The 21,080-nt window shown below is 41.4% G+C and overlaps 3 protein-coding genes across 5 annotated transcripts in view; 1 reads left to right on the top strand and 2 right to left on the bottom strand.

Annotated features, from left to right (window-relative positions):
* Window positions 1-4,117, bottom strand: part of LOC147153012 (acid-sensing ion channel 1-like) — a 43,092-nt gene extending 38,975 nt beyond the window's left edge. For both annotated transcript variants that reach the window (XM_086016714.1, XM_086016630.1), the window contains exon 1: window positions 3,242-4,117. In XM_086016714.1, the coding sequence (XP_085872840.1) occupies window positions 3,242-3,603 (362 nt within the window). In that variant the 5' untranslated portion in view covers window positions 3,604-4,117. The remainder of the gene's footprint in view (window positions 1-3,241) is intronic.
* Window positions 4,118-5,519: 1,402 nt separating this feature from the next.
* On the top strand, window positions 5,520-8,067 carry spryd4 (SPRY domain containing 4). The gene is made up of 2 exons (XM_086016844.1): window positions 5,520-5,707; window positions 6,754-8,067. Exons 1-2 carry the CDS (start codon window positions 5,575-5,577, stop codon window positions 7,293-7,295), a joined length of 675 nt encoding a protein of 224 aa, XP_085872970.1. The 5' UTR covers window positions 5,520-5,574; the 3' UTR covers window positions 7,296-8,067.
* gls2a (glutaminase 2a (liver, mitochondrial)) lies at window positions 8,023-19,369 on the bottom strand. 2 transcript variants are annotated; one of them, XM_086016430.1, is made up of 18 exons: window positions 19,044-19,369; window positions 18,603-18,690; window positions 16,921-17,042; window positions 15,258-15,387; window positions 15,048-15,127; window positions 14,779-14,942; window positions 14,465-14,523; window positions 13,404-13,436; window positions 13,242-13,300; window positions 13,107-13,173; window positions 12,966-13,016; window positions 12,485-12,661; window positions 12,279-12,410; window positions 12,123-12,215; window positions 11,992-12,053; window positions 10,629-10,705; window positions 10,396-10,459; window positions 8,023-10,272 (listed from the first exon to the last, which is right to left on the bottom strand). In XM_086016430.1, exons 1-18 carry the CDS (start codon window positions 19,253-19,255, stop codon window positions 10,116-10,118), a joined length of 1,827 nt encoding a protein of 608 aa, XP_085872556.1. In that variant the 5' UTR covers window positions 19,256-19,369; the 3' UTR covers window positions 8,023-10,115. The 2 variants fall into 2 exon arrangements, with proteins under 2 accessions (XP_085872556.1, XP_085872636.1); XM_086016510.1 differs by having other exon boundaries at window positions 18,603-18,687.
* Window positions 19,370-21,080: the final 1,711 nt, after the last annotated feature.

Below are 21,080 nucleotides of genomic sequence, written 5' to 3'. Positions count from 1 at the left end.
AGCCTGGCTTCCCCCCTTTTATATATTTTAGAACTAATCACCATAAGTCACGTATATAATCACAGTATTGATTGAAGGATTTGACATTCAGTGGAATCTCTTTGATATTTGTCTTGTGCAAGGCCCCAGGCGCCATTCTTGGGTGTTAAATGCCAGCCAGTAACTGAGCGAGGGAGCCAAATATCCCACATCACCTTCGGCATTATGCTTAGCCCCAGGAAGTTTCCTTTCATCAAATGGAGCACACAAATTTCTGGCCACGCTGCCATGTATCAAAGGGGAGTGGAATAGCTGTAAAGGCTGCAGACCTTCCCTGTGCGCTATTGTACAAATCGACTCACCAAAGAGCAAATTACTTTGATTCCAACTGCCTTACTTCTTTGCCAACAAAAGCAGGATAATGAGCTAGCATTAGCTTTGTTTTTTAGCTCTGACAAAGGTTTTATTATGTGTGATGGCGGAATGCGCACAGACCCTCAAAGATTTGTGAAATTGAATGTGCAGCCACAAGCGTCAAATTATTATGTTTACAGCCAATTATTTTAATGGTCTGCTTACACCTAATGGCCATCCAGATATCATGTTGAAAAGAGGGAGAAAATACAAACGTAGAAAAAACTGAGTTTGAACGTCATTCGCTATTCTGGGAAGACACTCTTGGACCTGCTTGAGTGCGCTGTCTTGTCCGTTCATGCGCAAGACCATTGAGAGGTTAAGAGGTCACTGAGGTCGGACCAATGAAGGCCAGATGGCTCCAAATCTCTGTTCAAGTTGATCTCAAAGGTGACAGACAGGGTCGAGTAAAATCATTAAATGCCTTCAGGGAGCTTTTTTTTCTTTTTTTTTTTTTTTTTTTAAAAGGGGGGTTATTTATTTATCAAACCAAATTTAACACAGTTCAGTCTTAAGAACATTTCTTTGAAAGTCTTCTTGGAACAGTGGATTGTGATACCTTCACTCCTGCCCTGTAGAGCCGATACCAAATAATACTGGACCAAATATCGCGATACCGATCCGATATCGATACCGGAAGTGGTGGGGTTTTTTTGTTTGTTTTTTTACACAAAGCTGCGAACAAAACCACATGTGCGCTGCTGCTGCGCTCACACCAGTGGGAGCGCACACATCATCAGTTGAACCAAACTTCTGACATCAAACTAATTTTTTACCACTTCCATGTCATCTTGTCAACAGTGGCGTGCACTCCATGCTGTGCCTACAAAACGTGGGCCTTCACCCTGATTGTTCTTCGTCCAATCAAATGCGTTAAGTAATTTCTGGTGGGCGGGACCAGAGCCAGCAGTCTGTTTCTACCAAGGCAGAAAGCTCTTCGCCCTTGGCAACACAGCGAAAATTCTGATTGGATGACAATTCAACCTTCTAAATTACAGATGAATAAATATATGAATTAAATGCAAATATGTATACTTTATCTTGAGGATCGATACTTACAATTGAGCACTCTGGATCGAAATATTGATATTTTGGTATCGATCCGCCCATCCCTAGTTGGTAGTGATGTCACTGACTGTTGTCTTTGGCTGTTTCTTCACAGCTCTGACAATGTTTCTGTTACCATCTGTTACCATTTTTATGTCTGTTGTACATCATTAGTTTCTTGCTTTTTTTACTTGAAAAGTAGGTGGCTTCAAACAAAAGCTGCTCCGTCCTGATCCAGCGATATGATTTATACAGTCAAATGACATTTCCAACCCCAAGTCTCCCTCGCAAAATACAACTGCATTCTCCCACTTCCTGTGTTCAGGCAGCCATACGCATTACCTCACACTGAAAATATTGCTGTAACAATATTCATCTAAAAGTCTTCTTTTATTTAGCAGGGAAGCTGCATCTTTAACATCACAGAATAAAGAGAACTTTTTCCCCATGAGATCTGTTGTGCAGGTTTCGGAAACATGGGGATTTATTTCAAATGCATTAACACCTAACTCAGAGCTTTCGCCGCCGTTTGTGATCAGAGGAAGCAGAGTTTTCCACGTTCTCTACTGTGCGATCTAATCATGTGCATTTAGTGCCCTCATCAAGCATCACAGCCAGCTCCATGAACAACAAACCAATTGTCTCAACTTGTAAACAACTTCTAGGAGACCCATTACATTATTTGTGCATTCAAAAACAGGTCCCAGGTTTTTTAATAACTTGTACGAGCATGCTTTCATTGTAATAGGATTAAAATTTATGGGACACTTTACACACCATTTTGTTTTGCTCAAATTGATCTATCTTGAGTGTTTAAGATAGTGAGCCAGGATCGATTTTATGACCATGACACTATGGTGGCGTTTGAGGTGTCATCCTTTTTTTTTTTCCGGATTGATGGACTGGCAGACCTTTGACGTTTACTGACGAAAGTGCGGTCAAATAAACATGACGGACTGACCGACAGAAAATTACAGTTTGTTTCATTTTGAAAAATAAAAGACAGATTGAAGGATGACGGACGGGTACACAGGCTGATGACGAGTGATAGACTGGCAAACTTGAGTAAAATGCCCACCTCTGTTAATAACACTGCTCAACAGCAAATTGTAATCATAGACAGCTTCATGTGACCTTATTTAAAACATTTTTTAGATATTTTCATTTTTTGTTTTTAAGTTTGACCCATATAAGCTTTCGTGCTTTGGATTTTACCATGCCTTGTAATTAATAGCTATGAGGTTTCAGAAAAAATGTACACCTTTAAAAATGCAGTCAAAATTTGTTGACCATGTGTTATTCATAATAACTATGGCTGTCTATAATTAATCTTGTTAGAATTGATGATCCGATCGATTGTTTCATCCGTCACTTGGGTAATCGCGCCAGTTTCAAGGCAGAAATGTTTGTGTCAACCGATTTATCGGTCAACTGTGGTAGCCGAGTTATAGCCAAACCTGATAATAATAATAATAATAATAATAATAATAATAATAATAATAATAATAATAATAATAATATAAACAACGTGATTAAACTTAATTTGAGCAAATTTGTCATTTTAGAAGTGCGTATGAAACTGGAAGCCCTTAACACTAATCACCAGTCAAGATGTAGCTCTAACTTTCAAAAAGGTTGGTGACCCTTGACCCCTACTTAATTGTTTGCAAACAATAGACGGATACTTCTATGTGGCAAAAAAAGTGACAATTACAATTGTTGTGTCTGTGGTTACTTGGGCGGAGACCAACTTTTTTGGGGCAACAAAGTGATATTAAATATACAAAAAAGTGAAGGCTACCTGTGGTTGAGCAGCGCCAGCAGCTCCCCTGCGTGATACAAGTCGTTGCGTGTCACGCGACTGAAGCGGAAGGCGTTGAGATTGCAAAAAGTCACCGCGGGGAATGTCATGATCGGGCTGGAGACCTCGTCCAGTTTGGTGACGTGCGGATACTCCAAGTAGAAATGGACCCGGTCCACGCACACGAAAAGCAACACGGCGAGGGAGGCGAAGAAGACAACGAGCCACAGGCAGCGTCGGAAGCACAAGCGCTCGTAGGTGAAAATGTGCGAGATGCCGTGCAGGGTGGACCTGTGGGCAAAAACTTCAATCGGCGGGGGATGATCGGTGTCCATTTCCTCTCTTTCCACCTTGAGGTCCATCGTCACGGCAAGGTGTGGATAAAACGTTCGATGCCAGTGAGAGCAACGCCAAACACTTCAACTCACTCGTCCATTCAGTCATTCATTCACCTGTGGCGCCGTCCGTCCACCTGCACAGGTGCAAACACGCAACAAACCCCTCAGGAAGTCGACTCGTCATTTTCTACGCGCACTGGTGTGACCGTTAAAAAAAAATCATCAAAAAGCACACGAGTCAATGTTAGGTTCCGTAAACGCAGCACGAAATCGGGCTGCACATTAGCTCGTCGTTTCTGTGTGCAGTGGAGCGCGCTTGCTGGGTGCGCGTCAGCAGAGTCGCAGATACACACACCCCCACACACCCCCACCCACACACGCACACACACACACACACGCACACAGAAAAGGGACATGCAAATCCTTCAAGACAATTAAGCTCATTTCAGAAGAGTCTCTTTAGAGGCGCACATTTTCACGTCCGGTTTCTCTGCTCCGGAGAGAGTGAGACGCTTGCTTCTTGTAGTTGCTGCTGAGTGGTGAGGTTTCGTGCGTGCGTGCACAAGTGAGGTTACGTGTGTGTGCGTGTAAAGAGCAGCAGCCGCAGCGTTTATTTAAAAAGAAAAAAAGAGGTCACCTTAAAAACGGATAATTTTCTTTAGGAAGACAAACGGAATTATACAGTCAAAATTCCTAGAACATTTTTAAAACTAAGTCACAAATTGTGATTGAATTCTGATTGAACTTTTAGCTTCATAGAAACACAATTGTGGGAGCAGTGGGACTGCTGTAATTGTTTGTCTTCAGCTGGAGATTAAAATGTAAAACATGAACATTGCAGGGCCTTTTCAGTTTCACTATACCCTCTCAGCTTGTTCATGGTTACACATAAACGTCTGAAAAGAAATATTTTACTCCATAAAGTTTTTTGCTCACGGATGTGTACTGCATTCACTTGGAGAAAAAATATATCTCAGTTATTTATGATTTTATATATACATATACATTGGGGAAAAAAACGAAAACATTCGGTTGTTCGGGATATTTTTTTTATTTTCATTATTTCTTTATTATTATTTTATTATTTTTTATTATTATTTTATTATTTTATCATTATGTTATTATTTTATTATTATTGTATTCTTTTATTATTATTAGTTTATTTTATTATATACTTGACAAATACATATTTAAAAATACTAGTACTAAAACTATTAAAACCTGAACTAAAACACAGCATTTCCGAAATAACAAAAACTAATGACAAATGGCAAAACTGCTCTAAAACCTAATTAAAACTATCCATCCTTCCATCCATCCATTATCTATACCGCTTAAAACCCACAGTTCAGAGGTCGTGGGTTCGATCCCGGCTCCGGCCTCCCTGTGTGGAGTTTGCATGTTCTCCCCGTGCCTGCGTGGGTTTTCTCCGGGCACTCCGGTTTCCTCCCACATTCCAAAAACATGCATGGTAAGTTGATTGGACACTCTAAATTGCCCCTAGGTGTGATTGTGAGTGTGGATGTTTGTCTTTGTGTGCCCTGCGATTGGCTGGCAACCAATTCAGGGTGTCCCCCGCCTACTGCTCGAAGACAGCTGGGATAGGCTCCAGCACGCCCCGCGACCCTTGTGAGGACGAGCGGTATAGATAATGGATGGATGGATAGTAATAATAATAATTATTGAGTCTAGAATGAGATTTTACACAAATTGAATGACTGAGTCCGGTAAAAAACAAATAATTTAAAAAGGCGTTTTCATGGGTTTCAATAATAAACATATGGATTTAATTTAGCCCACTTCCCTACAGTTTCCGTTCTTATCATGTTTGGGACTTTCCTGACTGCCAAATTGATGCCTCAGTTTTTGCATGGTAGCTATCCATGGTGCTGCCGACTGTTCTGCTATTTGCCTGCAGGGGGCGATAACGTCGGTTTGATTTGGTTTGGTGACGCGAGACAAGCGGAAGGGAAGGCAGCACGTGAGCAAGGAAACATGGCGTCACCTCATAGTGTTATTCGTGTGTGTCGCCTGGCCGGACGAACTGTCAGCGTGTTGTCGGCGAGGCACAGAATAGAACGTGTTCTCTGGCCGGCGGAGAGACAATTCATCACGTCGACTGGGAACAGTAAGTGAGCGCGGTGTCAAAGTTTCAAGAAAAGCACGTTAGCTTGTAATTCGAAGCCCTCAGAGGTCAGGATGCGCTCATGTTTTAATACCAGCAACGCGACGGAAGCCGTAGGAGGCTGTTTTAGCTCGTTGGATAAGTTTGGAAAGTTTTTACATGAACTTTTAAACTAGCATCGATATCAGCCTGACGTGTTAATAATGATTTATTCTGATTCAACATGTCGTATGTGAGCTATGGATACTCTCCGTCATTGTTTAGTACTCAAACTGAGAAAACAAATTAGTCGTTCTAGTACAAAGACGACAAAAAAAATCTGAATGCAAAACAAATAGTTTTTTCATCAGATATACAAGTAAACTTTGCCAAGTGATTTTTTTGTTCTTTTTATGAATATGACCTCGCTATTTTCGTAGCACATCGGTAAATAACAGTAATATGTATCATAGTGATATATGTTGTGATACGTATTTATTAGGGGTGTGTATATCGATATGTCTACCCCGCGATCCAGCTACATTGATCAGTGCCGGATTAGTGTATAGGGTATCGATGCTGGCCACACATCGACACATAATTTTTATAAGTTATTGATCGATTAAATCGACATAATTCACGAAATAATTTTATACTCAAAATTCCCAATACCGTTTTATTTCTTTATTCAAATTTGAATGTTGTTTTTAATCAACTTTCATTTGTTTTTCGCTCGTACACATCATCTCCAGTCAGCGATTTAGGTCAAGCACCCGCATCAGTAAAGTTACGTTAGCTTGTTATCTGTCAGTCAATCTGAGCCACGATCCATCATACCATGGATCATTATCAGGTCATAAGTGTTAAACTTTATGCCTACAGAGGCCAGTCTCATTGTTTGCTATGGGCCACGAAAGCAAATAGAGTGTCTTAATGATTTTTGCTAAGCGGATATGCTTTTTTTATTTGGGCTGAAAATCTACAAAATCAGTTGTTTCTAATTTTTGGTGTGTTTCATTTAAAACTATTTCATTCTTTTTCATTTTCAATTGCCCTACGTTTGCGTGCAGATCTGCAGTTCCGCCTTGACGAGAGGACGGCTCACAGCAGTCTGGACCTCTTCAAGAAGGACACGGGCGTCATTTACCGCATGCTGGGTCTCGACCCCAGCCACGCGCAGGACAACCCCGAGCGTTTCCGAGACTGGGCGGTGGTGTTTGGCGACGAGAAGATCACCGGCGGTCGCCACTATTGGGAGGTGACGGTCAAAAAGTCGCAGCAGTTTCGCGTGGGCGTGGCTGAAGCGCTGATGTCCCGCGATGACTGCGTGGGTACCAGCGGCTCCTCGTGGGTGTTCGGCTACGCTCAGCGCAAGTGGTTCGCCATGACCAACAATAAGATCGTTCCCGTCACTCTGGTGGGCAAGGCGGACCGCGTGGGCATCCTGCTGGACTTTGAAGCGGGCCTTCTGGGGCTAGTCGACGTTGAGAAACCAAGGATCGTTCACGCCATTCGGGGGCACTTCAAGTCTCCCCTCTGCCCTGCGTTTGGACTTTGGGATGGGGAGCTGGTCACGCACTCGGGTCTGACTGAGCCAGAGGGTCTCAAGTAGTGATGGGAAAATGACGCTTCGTGAAGCACTTGTGATATTTTTTTCACTCAGCTATATGGTGCTCTTGGTTTAAAGAGAAAAGCTAGTGCAATAGAAACGTATAACATTTCCTCTGCATCTTTAAACCAAGAGTGCCATCTAGAGGAGTCAAAAATGATCACAAGAGCTTCATGAAGCTTCATTTGTCCATCACTAGTCTTAATGGATAGCTGTTTTATTGTAAGCAGATATGCATGCAAACTAGATTGCTCACCTTGCCGACATGCGAGGGCATTATATTGCCTTAATTGCTCCGTTTTCCTTTTCACTTCACTCAATTGGCGGGTCAGGAGTTGCTCCTTCAAGCTTTGGCTGACCGCATAATACAAAAACAAAGACCAAGCAAATGCTTGCAAGTCCCAAAATTCAAAACTTGGGGCACTTGTAGGTCAAGGTATTACTGTACTTGCATGAAATATGTTTGTTAGTCAGGATTTCACTTCACAACAGTATTTAAGTCTCCCATCAAGAGGCAACTCCAGTTTTGTGAATTCCCATGGAAAGTTCACATCTTTTTCTGAAATCTTGCAGCTCTCGCTGTAATACGGTAGTCCCATATAGCCGTATATACAAATGAATCATTGGGGACTTGTCTGAACATCTGCATGTTGATTTTGACGAGTGTTGTTAATGTTGGCTTGCACGGTACGCCCTGCGTTGATCAACTTTTCTGGTGCTACCCACATGCTCATGTTAATACTGTATATTGTTTATTAAAAGAACATTGCTTCAATTGGCCTCACATCATGATGACAATTTTAAACAACAGAACAACACAGAGGATTTTGTCTTCTGCCACACTCACATGAAACTCACCCTGACTGATCTAAGCTATTAAAAATGTTTATAGTAACAACAGGGGCATAAAAGAACCTGGTCCTAAATAATGCACCACATTTGCAATGAAAAATAATTTATCACTATGAATGTTTTTTATTTCTAATTGACTATATTATTTATGTGACATAATAGCAGTTATGAAAAATCACAAGTGTTTTAGTCAACTTCAGTTGAGATTCACATCTGTTTCAGAAACATGCGTACAGTTTAAATCAAGGACAAAATCAAAACTGCATGATAGGAATTGATTTAGTTTTACCATTGAAATATGCTCAACTACTACAAGTCTTACATATTATACCACAAATAGAATTAAATATCCCTCCACAGTACAGTGCCATAAAATATTGTGCAATGTTATAAAGAAACGTAAGTGGCATAGCATTAGTGAGTACTGTATATACACTCAATGAACACAAAAGGCACACCTGCACAGTTTTGTGAAATCCAATGAAAGGATGCATCAAAAATACTGGCACTCAATAAAAGATAAGTCCCTTTCAGTTATTAATTGAACAATACTTTCATTGGAGTTTGCAGTGATGTATCACTGTTGCATTATATTTGATTGTCGTGTCACTGAATAGTCATCTAAATATAAAGTATATTTTTACAGCACAACAAACATTTTGTTAAGTCCTACAAACTAAGGACAATTTTCTACACCTCTAAGTCCTTATTGTGGAGCTGGAGCCAAGCCAATCAGGGCACATACAGTCCCCTCCAGTATTGGAGCGGCAAGTTTAATCTCTCTGTTTTTTGTATACTGAAGACATTTGGGGTTTGGATCAAAAGATCGACTATGAGACAAAAGTTCAGAAACTTTTTTTTTCATGGTATTTACATCTATATTTGTTAAACAACCCAGGACTTTGTGTTTCACCTGCATTTGCTGTTAAGCAAACATGAAGACCAGACAGCTGTAGCAAAATATTTTGAAGCTGAGAGAAAAGAAGGAAAATGGATCATAGCTATTCCACTAACATTGGCCATAGCCAATACAACAATTTGGAATGTCCCGAAAAAGAAAGATTCAAGAAGCTACTGGTGTACTGAGCAACAGACATAAAAATGGCCGACCAAGGGTATCAACAGCAGTTGATGACGGAACATTGTGAGAGAGTGAAGAAGCACCCAAACACAACAGTCAGTGACATCAGTGCCAACATCCACAGGACAAGGGTGAAAGAATCACTGTTGGAAGAAGACTTCGAGAGAAGAAATATCCAGCCCATACCACAAGATGCAAAACACTCATCGGCAACAAGATTTAGAAGGCCACCTTGAGTTTGCAACTAAGTACGGAGATGAGCCACAAAAGTTTTGGAACAAAGTTTTATGGGCTGATGAGACCAAGATGAACTTCTGTCAAAGTGATGGAAAAGCCAAAGTATGGCGAAAGAAAGGATCTCCTTATGATCCAAAACACACCAACTCATCTGTGAAGCATGGCGGGGGTCATGTCACGGCTTGGGCTTGCAACGGCTGCTTCTGGAACGGCCTCACTAGTCTTTATTGACGGTATAACTCACGATGGTAGAAGCTTGAGGTCTATAAAACCATTTTGTCTGGAAATTTAGTCATCTTTTAATCACCTCGCCGTTCCAATACTTTTGGAGACTGTATAACCATTCCCATGCACAATCAAGTGTTCAATTCAAACTAAAAAGAAGCATTGATGCAGAAAACACTTTGAGAACATGAATATGCCCTGCGAGAGACGTCCCAACACATTCCGGAACCCGAATCTCCTGACGCGAACCACGACTTCACCGTGCTGCCGCGGATCTTTTATTGTGTCTCACTCGACTTCGCAAGCGTACCTAATATTGTGACAGGTGAATGTGCATTAATCGCCTGAACTACATCTAAAACCCTACATTCAACACTTGTCTGAGTCACCCTGTTTCCTTTCAAGCGCTCGACTTCACATTTGATCCTTCAGTTGACGCCCGTCAGCGTGTCCATGGTGGTCTTCTGCTCCTCCTTGAAGCTCGATGACTCGCCGTCAGTGAACGCAAGCTGGTACTGCTGCAGAATGGTGGCGATGACGTGATGGTCAAACTGCCTGGCGTCATCCAGGGGAGTGTTCCCCCATCTGACAATGAACACCAAGCCAGTGAATGGACTGTTATACTGTACTTCCACACAAGCATTTTATTTGTATCTCTTCCATTCGATATCCCACTAATTAGTATACATTGTAAATTGTACAGTTTACCTGTCTTTGATGTAAGGATTCACTTTGCATTCTTCAGTTAGGAAGATCACAGCTTCGACATGACCTAAATGACAAAGTGTGTGATAATATCTTGGCCAAAAACACACACAAAAAAAACCCAACAAAGCCTGCCTCACGCCCAAGTTTCAAATGGAAAAAGGCTCCAGTTACACTTGACCTGAATGAGGGCAAGTAGGATTGCAAAATGCATGGATGGCCTAAAAGTGAGGCACCTTCTGCGGCGGCGATGTGGAGAGCTGTACGAGAGTCGTAGTCTCGCTGGTCCATTTCCAAAGTGGAAAGAGCGAACCTGGAAGTCAAGAAGAGATGAGACACTAACGCTGAGTTTGTTTGCTAATAAAAACTTTTAGTTCATAAAAAGTGATAAAATAATCAACTTGGAAAAAATAAAAAAAAATTGTTAACGAAATAAAATAAAAACGAAAATTCTTTTAAAAAACAAAACAAAACAATCTGTAATAAAATTTTCCAAAACAACCTCTAACTAACTATATAGCAAACGTGTCCTTCGTTTTCATCTTTGGCAATGATACAAGCCTTTGGAGTTGATTGTAAATGTCGAACAGTCACATGGGCGTTGTGGTCCTATAAATTGTGTCACCTAAAAGCAACATATTCCTGCGGCAGCCAATAAAAAAGCGCCACCAGATGTTGTTGTTCCGAGGTGACAGCCATGCTTGCTAGTTGCGTGTTTGGAATGGCTTCCTTGCTTTTGTCCCATAACTCAGCCCGAAATGCAACACTGTGTCATGTCAGTTTTTGTTGATTATGGCGGTGCCATGTGGACAAAAGCGGTAGTGTTTTGACAATTGTCAACCACATTTGTATTCTTTTGTGTGTCAGAGTTGCGCCCATCCTCCTCAAAGTTGCTTAGTGCCAGTAAAAACGATACAGGCCCCCCGGGCATGACATAAGTCCCATTCAACTACTTGTAAGTCAATGTTTCATCAAAAGAGTTGTGAAAAAAATGTATTGAGGTTGAATTCTTGCCCAGTGCTGCTTTAATATTCACTTTAAATATTAATATTTAATAGTAATTGTAATTTGGCAAACACGGGACGGAAAGCGAGGCCATCCTAATCTAACTTTGGAAGCCGTATTATGCACTTTACCTGTTGTACTGTACTTCAAAGTCTGTGGACTGTTATACAATACCTGTATTTGATTTGTGGATGGTTGTTTTTATAATATTTGTGTTGATTTTTTTACTACACACTACTTACTGCGAGGTTTCCAGCTTGCACCCAAGAATTACACAACATTAAATAAAACAAAAAACTAACACTAATAACTAATGCTAAAGCTCATAAAAAGTCATCTAGAATGAAGCATTTTCGAGAAAAATTGAAACTACTAAAAATGAACAAACCCCGCCCCAAAACTGATTAAAACTAACTTTAAAATTAAAATAAACAAAATAAAAACTAACCATAAAGATAATTCCCAAACAATTATAGCCTTGGCCTGTAGTGACACATCTGACGTGTACTTTGTTAGCAAATATCATATAATGCATTCCTTTTGAATCACAAAAAAAAGTGGTGTTATTTGTCGCATCAAGAAGCCTTCTGATACCTCCTCAGAGAAGAGACGTCGCCGCTGTAGGCCGCAAACATCAAGTTTACAACCGCCTTGTTCTAAAGGATGGAGAGGTAAATATGATGACGATGTTTGGATTTCCAGACCGGATGCAACTCTGAACGCACCGGCTCGTCATCCAAGCTTCTCCTGGGGTCGTGCTTCTTGGTGAAGTGTCTCAGGTTGTCGTAATTGTGGAAGTTGAAATGAGACACCAGCTCCTGGCGAATCAAACGTTCAAATGAATCACGCACTCGAGGCCGTTTGATAAAACTGCGACGTACCTGGCAGAAGTGAATGCCGCGCACGCTGTTCCCGAGGCGATCCAAAGCGGGAGACCAACACACCATGCCCATGACATTGGGGACCACCAGGAGCACGGCACCAGAAACCCCGGATTTGGCCGGCAAGCCCACCTGGAAAGATAAATCAAACCAATCAATCGGAGAAAACAACTCAAGTAGGTGAGGCATTTGAAAGAGTGACTCACATGGAAGGCGAACTCTCCGGAGAAGTCGTACATCCCGCAGGAATGCATGAGACTCAGCGTGTTGCGAACGGCCTCTGTGCTCAGCACGCGCTCGCCGGTCATTGGGCAAATGCCTCCATTGGCCAGCGTGGCCGCCATGACGCTGCCCGACTCGCACGTCATTTCGATGGCGCACAGCTGGGATGGAAAGAACTCACTTGCTGAGGACTCGACATGGATTGATTTGTCATGCGATAAAATACAATGATACAATACAATACAATTGTATTTATATAGCTGTTTCATAACAGCTAGAGCTGTAACAAAGCACTTTACAAACATAAGCATGAAATGTTTAGAAATCGATTCAAATGTGTGACCGGAGAGTAAATGTTAGGCACCGTTTACAACATGTATTCGTCCATTGACCAGATCCTCAAAAGCAATATATTTCTTGATTTAATATGCCGACAATCACGACATGGGTCGGACAGCTCCTCACCTGGAAGTAGAAGTCAAGGTTATCAATCATGTCAGCGTTCTCAGGGAAGCACTGCAAGTACAACATTGTCACATCAGACTTATCGTTTATTCAAGACATGAGTACTTCAGTCAAAAACAAAACCCACACAACAAACGTTACCTTTTTTTCCTTGAGGTAATAACCAATTGCATAATTCCTATCGCCTGTTTCCCTTTCTGACTGGAACCTGTGAGCACATGAAAGCTATGAATAGAGTCAAAGAAATAACAAAATATTGGTTGCAGGTGTACCCACGTTGCATTGCTGAAGCCGACATACTCGGTTCCCGCTACACGCTTCAAAAAGTCCATTACCTGCAAACAAATGTGAGGAGATGCCATTATGGGAACAAACCTATGCCGTATAAACAGCGCATGCAATTAAAAAAACAAAACAAAAAACAAAGGCTTTACTCACATAGTCGAACCTCTCTGCTTTTTTTAAGTCAGGCTGTCAAAAAAGGAGGCAAACGTGAAAACGTTCCTGTTGAAACAAGGATGTCGAGCAGCCCTACAGATGGCAGTGTTTGAGTACTTTGACTGGTCACATGATGTCACAATTTGTTGGAACGAAAATAAACCTGCCTGGGACAACAGTTCGAACTTGTATCAGAGCAGTTTAACTACCCTTGAAGTTACACAGTGATTAGATTCAAAATAATCATTAGTTATATGCTGTATATATATATATATATACACACACACATAGAGTATTTATCTATCTATCTATCTATCTATCTATCTATCTATCTATCTATCTATCTATCTATCTATCTCACTACCTCTGATGCTCTGATTGGCTGGAAGACTCACACCCCTTCTCTCTCCCACACAGCCCCTCCCTCACAAGTGACCCAAGGTTTACTTCAATCAGCTGTGAAAGTACAGCCAAATTCAAACGTGTGGACCACGTATGCACGCCATGTTTGTCTGTGTCCACAGACAAGTTTGACGTCCATCAAGTCAAAGTCCAGCGTCTGCACCGAACGACAGTTAACTACTTTGAAGAGATTGTTGGGTGTTGGATAGCTCTTTGCTAATACAAACACAAATAACATGCATTTGCTGACATTTTTTGATTGAGAAATCAGTTTGATATGCACAACTAGGATATCGGGTCAGGCACATTTTTATTAGGATCACTTATGAAATATTTTGCGGAAAACAAACCGTCCTATCGCACAGGAAAAACAAACAAAAAGCAAAAAGAACACACATGCATTCATTATGAAAAAAAGCGTAACTTTCTATGAAACTCTTTTAATGACTTGTTGTTTACCTTTCGGCTTTTCCCTTCAGGGGTCGCCACAGCGAATCAATCGACTGCATTGGTATTATTCACCTCAACTTAAGAAATGTATTTATCCAACCATTTAATACTACAGTATGCGCATTACTGCACATTCCCGAAGTTAAAAGCAGCGTGTAGTTTCTTAAATGAAAATCTTCGGACATTGGTGACGGGCATGCAGTGTTTACCTTTATCAAAGAACTGATGACGATAGCTCCGGCATTCACCATGGGATTGTGTGGTTTATCTGCACAAGGATTGAGAGTGTGGCATGAACGAACTGCCGAGACTCAAAGATAGACCTCACAATCACTTATTGGAAGCATTCCTCGGATGTGATGTAATAGCTCAGGATCTGGCAACCAAAAAGTTCTACAACCTGGTTGGATATTTTTGGTTTGAACTGTTTGGTCCAGTATTTTGTTTGTGTGTGTTCACACTGTATCTTATGTGGCTTGTTTTTCAACCAAGAAAGAAGACAATGGCGCAAAATCTCGCTTACCCTCCTCATTCAGCGACAGTTTGTCGAACCTGAATCCACTGGGCTCTTTTCCCACAAACTGGTGGACGTGTCTGCTGCCCAGTTCGTGCACAGCGATGGCGTACTCCAGCGCCTTGACGCACGACTGTAGACAGAAGGGAACCTTGGTGTCACCGATTGAGTGCCTGCACGGGCACGGACAGACGAATGGAGAAACATGGACGAAATGAGATGGCGCCGATGCTGAATGACGTCACAACGTTTTTTTTTTTTTACAAGAAGATGCTTACCTTTGTCCATCAATGGTGCACAGAGACGCTCCCCAAAGGTCAGGGCTGAATTTTGCAAGTTGGGGAATGTAATCAGCTACCTGCACAAAGGCAGGAACGATTCTGTTACGTGTCCAATGCTACATTCCAAACTCTTTGCACAGCCCTGGTCAAGGTACCAATGTTGGAAATACGACAGTGCATAATGAAACAGGCCCGTGTTTGACTTACTCGTCCTCCATCTTGCTGTTGTGCACTTTTATACAGTTCATTGATCTTCTGAGTGAACACTTGGAAGTCTGGGATGATGAACATTTTTCGGAAAGCCTTAGTCAGCAGCAAGATGTTGTTACCAACACACCTGCAGGAGCATGATCAAGTGGGAAGAAATAAAAACATTTAGAAAAAAAAATCAATTACATGGATCAATTTTTGTTTTTATCAGAGATGCAAGCATTTTTTCTCTAGCACTGATAATAATAATAATATAATATGTACTATGGTGATATTTAGTAATATTTATGAATTAAAGAGGAAGTCAACCCAAAGATATTTTTTTTCAAGAATCTGTTCTACGCAAGCCCACTAGTTGAAACAAGGCATTCTGCTAAGTACTGTGTTTGTGGAATAAGAGTTAATCCACTTGTTTTTAGCCATCTCTGGGGGCGGCCATTTTGTCACTTTTGTCAACTGAAAATAACATTACAGTTGCTCAGGGCTCAGATAACGACCAATCATGGCTCCGTTTCAGGAAACAGTTGAACTGTGATTGGTCGTTACCTGAGCCCTGAGCAGTTTGAAAATGTCATTTTCAGTCGACAGAAATGATGAAATGGCTGACCCCTGAGATGGTCAAAAACGGGTGGATTTTGCTGCTTGACTCATATTCCACAAACACAATATTAATCAGAATGCCGTGTTTCAACTAGTGGGCCTGCTGGGAACATATTCTTGAAAAAAATGTGTTTGGGTTGATTTCCGCTTTAAGGGTTAGGTTCAGCAACAGGGGAAATTTTTTTTCGGAAATGTCATTGCTATAAATTACAACACTTGGTAAAATCTGTATTGCGCAAGTTTTACAGGTCAAATGTAAAAACATCAAATAAAACCTGCACCTGATGTGCTGGAAAAAACGTAAAGATATTTTTTAAATCAGCATCAAAATGCGTTTAAGGGAAACACAAAGCCATCTCTGATTAAATTTGCTGCTAACCACTGTTATGAAGGTTTGTCTCCCATCATCTCTAATATCTACTCCAAGGGACATCTGGCATTCTCAGCCAAAAAAGATTAAAATCTGCTGCCATCCCTAATCCAATGAGATTCTAGTGTGAATTTAGGGACACCAGAACATGAAGTAGAGAGGGTTTGCATTATTCATGTGGGCCATTTTCTGGAGGGAAAAAAAAAATTAATCCCTCTCTCTCGCTCTCTCTGTCACTCTCAGAATATTTATAATAAAGGAAAAAAAAAAAAGAAAACATCAAATGTGTACATAAACACGCCTTTCCATATGTTAGGAAACTGACGAGCTTTGTTATGTAACGGAGCTCTGCCTTTCCCAGGCCTCGAGCACAATCGTCCTTCCTGCTGTTGCTCTTAGCTTGCATGTATGCACGTGAAAAGTGTCTGGTGACAGATGTCGCCTCTAAAACGCCTGCCAATCTGTCAGTCTCTGCTACTCAAATAGCACAAGCGGCAAAGCGGTTTCAGAATTTCGGCTTCACTCATACTTTCAAATTTCGTATTTCCTCCCCACACTTGTATTCTGAATGATTGGCAGGTTCAAATAAGGCAGCAGCTGCAGCGATAGGAGCAGTGTGGGTACATTGAGTTTCGAGTCTCACTGGGAGCACGTGAGCGCATTGCAGCACACGCGAGAAGCTTTGAATACCTTCTGAAGAGCGTTTTGTCCATCATGACTGGCCCCAGTGAGTCGAGTGAGAATTGGCGAATCTGACGCATGCAGTCACGTAACCGAGGGTCAGAAGTCCACAGACCTGTTTTTCTCAAAGCCTGTACAGACAAAATAGTGGGGTCGTCTTGTTGAATACAAAAAAAAGAAGGTTATGATCGTTTGTTAGCTATCGCTTCTGGTGCAAAGCATTTGAGTGGTAGGTGAAGAAAAATGACTTGGTAGTAGGAATTGGCAGTTGTAAAAATAGAATTTCTTTTCTACTGTTTATTTAAATGCAAGGATGCATCAGAATTCGCCATGTCACAAAACAAATTTGATGTTACATAAAAAATGTGATTATTTTTGTGATTTGCCAGCTCACAGCCAATCAGAGTGACCAAATGTCACGGCTGGCGACGCCGATTCAACATACGTAAACGCCCCCAAGACGCTTACGGACGGGTTACGACACTACGACGGCGGCCACTACACCAAACAGACGCCGCTTAAAGATGGCACGACGCTTCGCGACCTCCGACGTCGGTTTGGTGTATCAGGGCCTTTTAAGCCATGATTGGTCTGTTTATGAGCAAAGGTCACAAGTCATTTTGGCTTGGTGTCAAAAAGTCCATGACCTCTTCATGCATATTAAAGGATGTAGGGGTGCTGGAGCCTCGGGCAAAAGGCAGATTACACCCAAGACTGGTCGCCAGTCAATCACAGGGCACTTGTAGAGAACATCAAAAAGCACTCATTATTACACCATCACTGAGAGGGAAGCATTACATCATCAATAAAAGACCCATATGTACAAACACACTTCATACCTCTGTAAAATGTAATGTATAATAATTTACAGACAAGCAAACGTTCCATACGCTTGCACAGCACACAGAGTTTACTAGACTACTGTGTAAACATTTAGGCCGCAACAGATTGAAAGGGACAAGAACAAACACGTCTGACTATGCAAACACTGATGCCAATGGTTTGCTGTGCTCCATGATGCCATCTAGTTCTACTAACAATTTCTACCTGAGTCAATTCTACAAACACATCCAGTCATCCGAAGAGCACTAACAAGAGCCCTGTGTACACAAGGGTCACTTCTCCGAGGTATACAATATGTTCCATTAAGGAACAAAGTTACCATAGACACAGAGTTCACCAGATGTCTTCATGTAACGTGACCAGTGGAGTCACAAAAACATCAGTCGTAAGGTCGAACCGGGCACATCCCAAAAATAATGTGACCGGTTGATTGCATAATCAGACTTCTACAAATGTTTGTATCCTGATCTAAGGTCATGAATCCAATGGTTCAAAGAAACAATACCTTTATAGTGAGTTGACAGGAAAACAAGCGGGTACAGTAACTCTACAGTTAAGAACTATCGAGCATGGCTGTTTAAATTGTGTATTACTTTGTTGCCATTAAAACAGAAAATGTGGGTCACAGCCACTAACTACATGCGAACGTCTTATATGATTTTTCATTCAACTGAAGGCGCAATTTTTGCACTGAGCTCTTAAATGTCCCCTCAAGTTTGCTACACCGAATGTCAGAGGTGTGTTTTGAAAACACAAGTGGCAGGAGGGAGACGTGCTTGTGTACATAAACAGAATACAGAAAGTCAAACCGATGTGACACAGGCAAGATGAGGGTGCTGTTGACTCACTGATATGAACTGCGACATGGGGATCATCTCTCTGCCGTCTGTAATGGTGTAGAAAAGTAGGTCCTCCATACCGGCCATCATCCTACTGCTTGTACGACAAAACAAAAAATACCAAAATAGACCTATATGCCAGGAACAATGTGAAGATGAAAAGCATGGGCTACCTTATATATACGGTATATGCATTTTCATCCATATATGTATATATATATATATATATATATATATATATACATATACTGTAACAAAAAACGATTTGAACTGGAAAATTGTTTTTTTTGTTTAAAATATGCGAGTGAATTGAATCGAACCGAATTGAATCGTTCCACTTTGATGTATCAAGATACGTATCAAATCGTCTTTTATTGGAGCGATATAGCTTAGAAGGAAATGCACATTTACAGTACTGACAAGTAAGTGTGGTGGCCTGCGATGACCTACTTGGCATGTCCTTGATCCCCATCAGGACCGATGCGGTGATGAAGGGCTCTGGGGGTGTGAGGTGATGGTGTGACCCGGCAGGGCAGAAAAACAGCTTGCTGCGTCCTGGACAAAACACTGCTGTCAGCTCCAACTCTGGTTGTGAATCCTGCATTTTTAAATAGCTGCAAGACACCGGGGTTGGCCGTCCTCAGAGCTTTCAAACAATGCATTATGATAAGTAGAATCTAATCTTTAATAACTCAAAATAGTTGATTTGCCCCCCCCACCTCACTCAAGTGGTTGATCAGGAGAACTGAAACCGGCGCTCTGGGGTGTTCAGTTAGAAGCAGCTGCTCTTTCAACTACATGCTGCTGTAAGGGGGCGGGGTCACGCGGCTTGATGGTTGAGATGCCAGGGTAAATAAACGACAGCAGCTGCTGGGACCGAACTGGATATACATTGAGCTACCATGCATGGTCATGATTGGTCAAATATTATTTTTGCGGTTCCATTCACTGGTAAGTACACGTGTGAGGTTTGATATCGGACTAAAGTAGGAAACATTCCATTTACACAATTCCTATTGTAAAAAAAAGAGGCGGGGCATTCATGTTTAGGATCATTTTTAGAGGTTGATCACCACAATTACATGTAAATAATATCCATCCATCCATTATCTGTACCGCTTCTCCTCACAAGGGTCGCGGGGCGTGCTGGAGCCTATCCCAGCTGTCTTTGGGCAGTAGGCGGGGGGACACCCTGAATTGGTTGCCAGCCAATCGCAGGGCACACAGAGACAAACATCCGCACTCACAATCACACCTAGGGGCAATTTAGAGTATCCAATCAACTTACCATGCATGTTTTTGGAATGTGGGAGGAAACCGGAATACCTGGAGAAAACTCACGCAGGCACGGGGAGAACATGCAGACTCCACACAGGGAGGCCGGAGCCGGGATCGAACCCACGACCTCTGAACTGTGAGGCGGACGTGCTAACCAGTCGACCACCGTGCCGCCCATGTAAATAATATTTACATGTAATTAGCAATATGAATATAAACAGTATAAATTCAGTGGATACAATACACCACTATTCAAATGAATTAATAAAAACGAGACCAAGAGAAATCATTTCAAAAGGTTTTTCCACATTTAATGTGACTTATAAGCTGTACAACTCAATTGAAAAACAAATCTTGTCACGAGCGGGATTTGGACCCATAAGCACACATGGCACGGAAGTTGAAAAGTAAAAGTCTTTATCAATGAAAATTCAAATTTACTACAAAGAGCAGGACTGGAGGAATTCTGAGTGGAAGAAAAACTTGCATCCTGACTGAAAGAAAGTTTGACGTACTGACAAAAGTGTCACTGAGTGACTTGCGCTTATAAAACTAAGACATCGGGCCTATATGACATATTAAAGGACAAAGCATAAAAGGACCAAAGCAACTGCAGAGCAACTGATACATCATCAAGGAACAACCATCCATCCATCCATTATCTATACCGCTTCTCCTCACAAATTGAAATGAAGGACGTGCTGGAGCCTATCCCAGCTGTCTTCGGGCAGTAGGCGGGGGACACCCTGAATTGGTTGCCAGCCAATCGCAGGGCACACAAAGACAAACAAACAACCGCACTCACAATCACACCTAGGGGCAATTTAGAGTGTAAGGAACAACCAGTCACACCAAATCTTTTGGAGAGAGGGCAAACAACAACAAAAAATAAAACGACTGCAAAAACAATGTGGTGTGCTATAATTTGGATATAGCTCACTTCAGAATTAACCGGTCACATTCAAACTCATGTTATTGGAAATTGGAATCAGCACACAAAGGTTAACATAGTTCAAATAAAACTAATGAAATAACTACAACTAAAATGAATTTGAAAAAACCTCTTAATGAAATGAAATAAAGACGAAAATGCTTTTCTACAAATGAAAACTAACTGTAATTACATTTTACGTTTATAGAAGTAACTAAACCTAATATAGCGAAAATGTGCTTCGTTCTCATGTTTGTCAATTAATTTCAGACATGTGC

Source organism: Filicampus tigris, chromosome 1 (assembly GCF_054856515.1).
Source record: "Filicampus tigris isolate MCC_2025a chromosome 1, RoL_Ftig_1.0, whole genome shotgun sequence".
In the NCBI taxonomy this organism is placed as follows: Eukaryota; Metazoa; Chordata; class Actinopteri; order Syngnathiformes; family Syngnathidae; genus Filicampus; species Filicampus tigris.
The sequence above is the reverse complement of the archived record's forward strand: the minus strand, read 5'-3'. Positions and strand labels throughout refer to the sequence as shown.

Excerpts from the sequence above, each read along its gene's own strand:
- gls2a (XM_086016430.1), bottom strand. The coding sequence starts at position 19,255 with ATGCATTGTTTGAAAGCTCTGAGGACGGCCAACCCCGGTGTCTTGCAG. Across the intron at positions 12,411-12,484 it reads CCGGAGAGTTCGCCTTCCAT|GTGGGCTTGCCGGCCAAATC; the intron begins GTGAGTCACTCT and ends TTATCTTTCCAG. Across the intron at positions 12,054-12,122 it reads GAAGCTTGGATGACGAGCCG|AACAAGGCGGTTGTAAACTT; the intron begins GTGCGTTCAGAG and ends TCCATCCTTTAG.
- spryd4 (XM_086016844.1), top strand. The coding sequence starts at position 5,575 with ATGGCGTCACCTCATAGTGTTATTCGTGTGTGTCGCCTGGCCGGACGA. Across the intron at positions 5,708-6,753 it reads CATCACGTCGACTGGGAACA|ATCTGCAGTTCCGCCTTGAC; the intron begins GTAAGTGAGCGC and ends GTTTGCGTGCAG.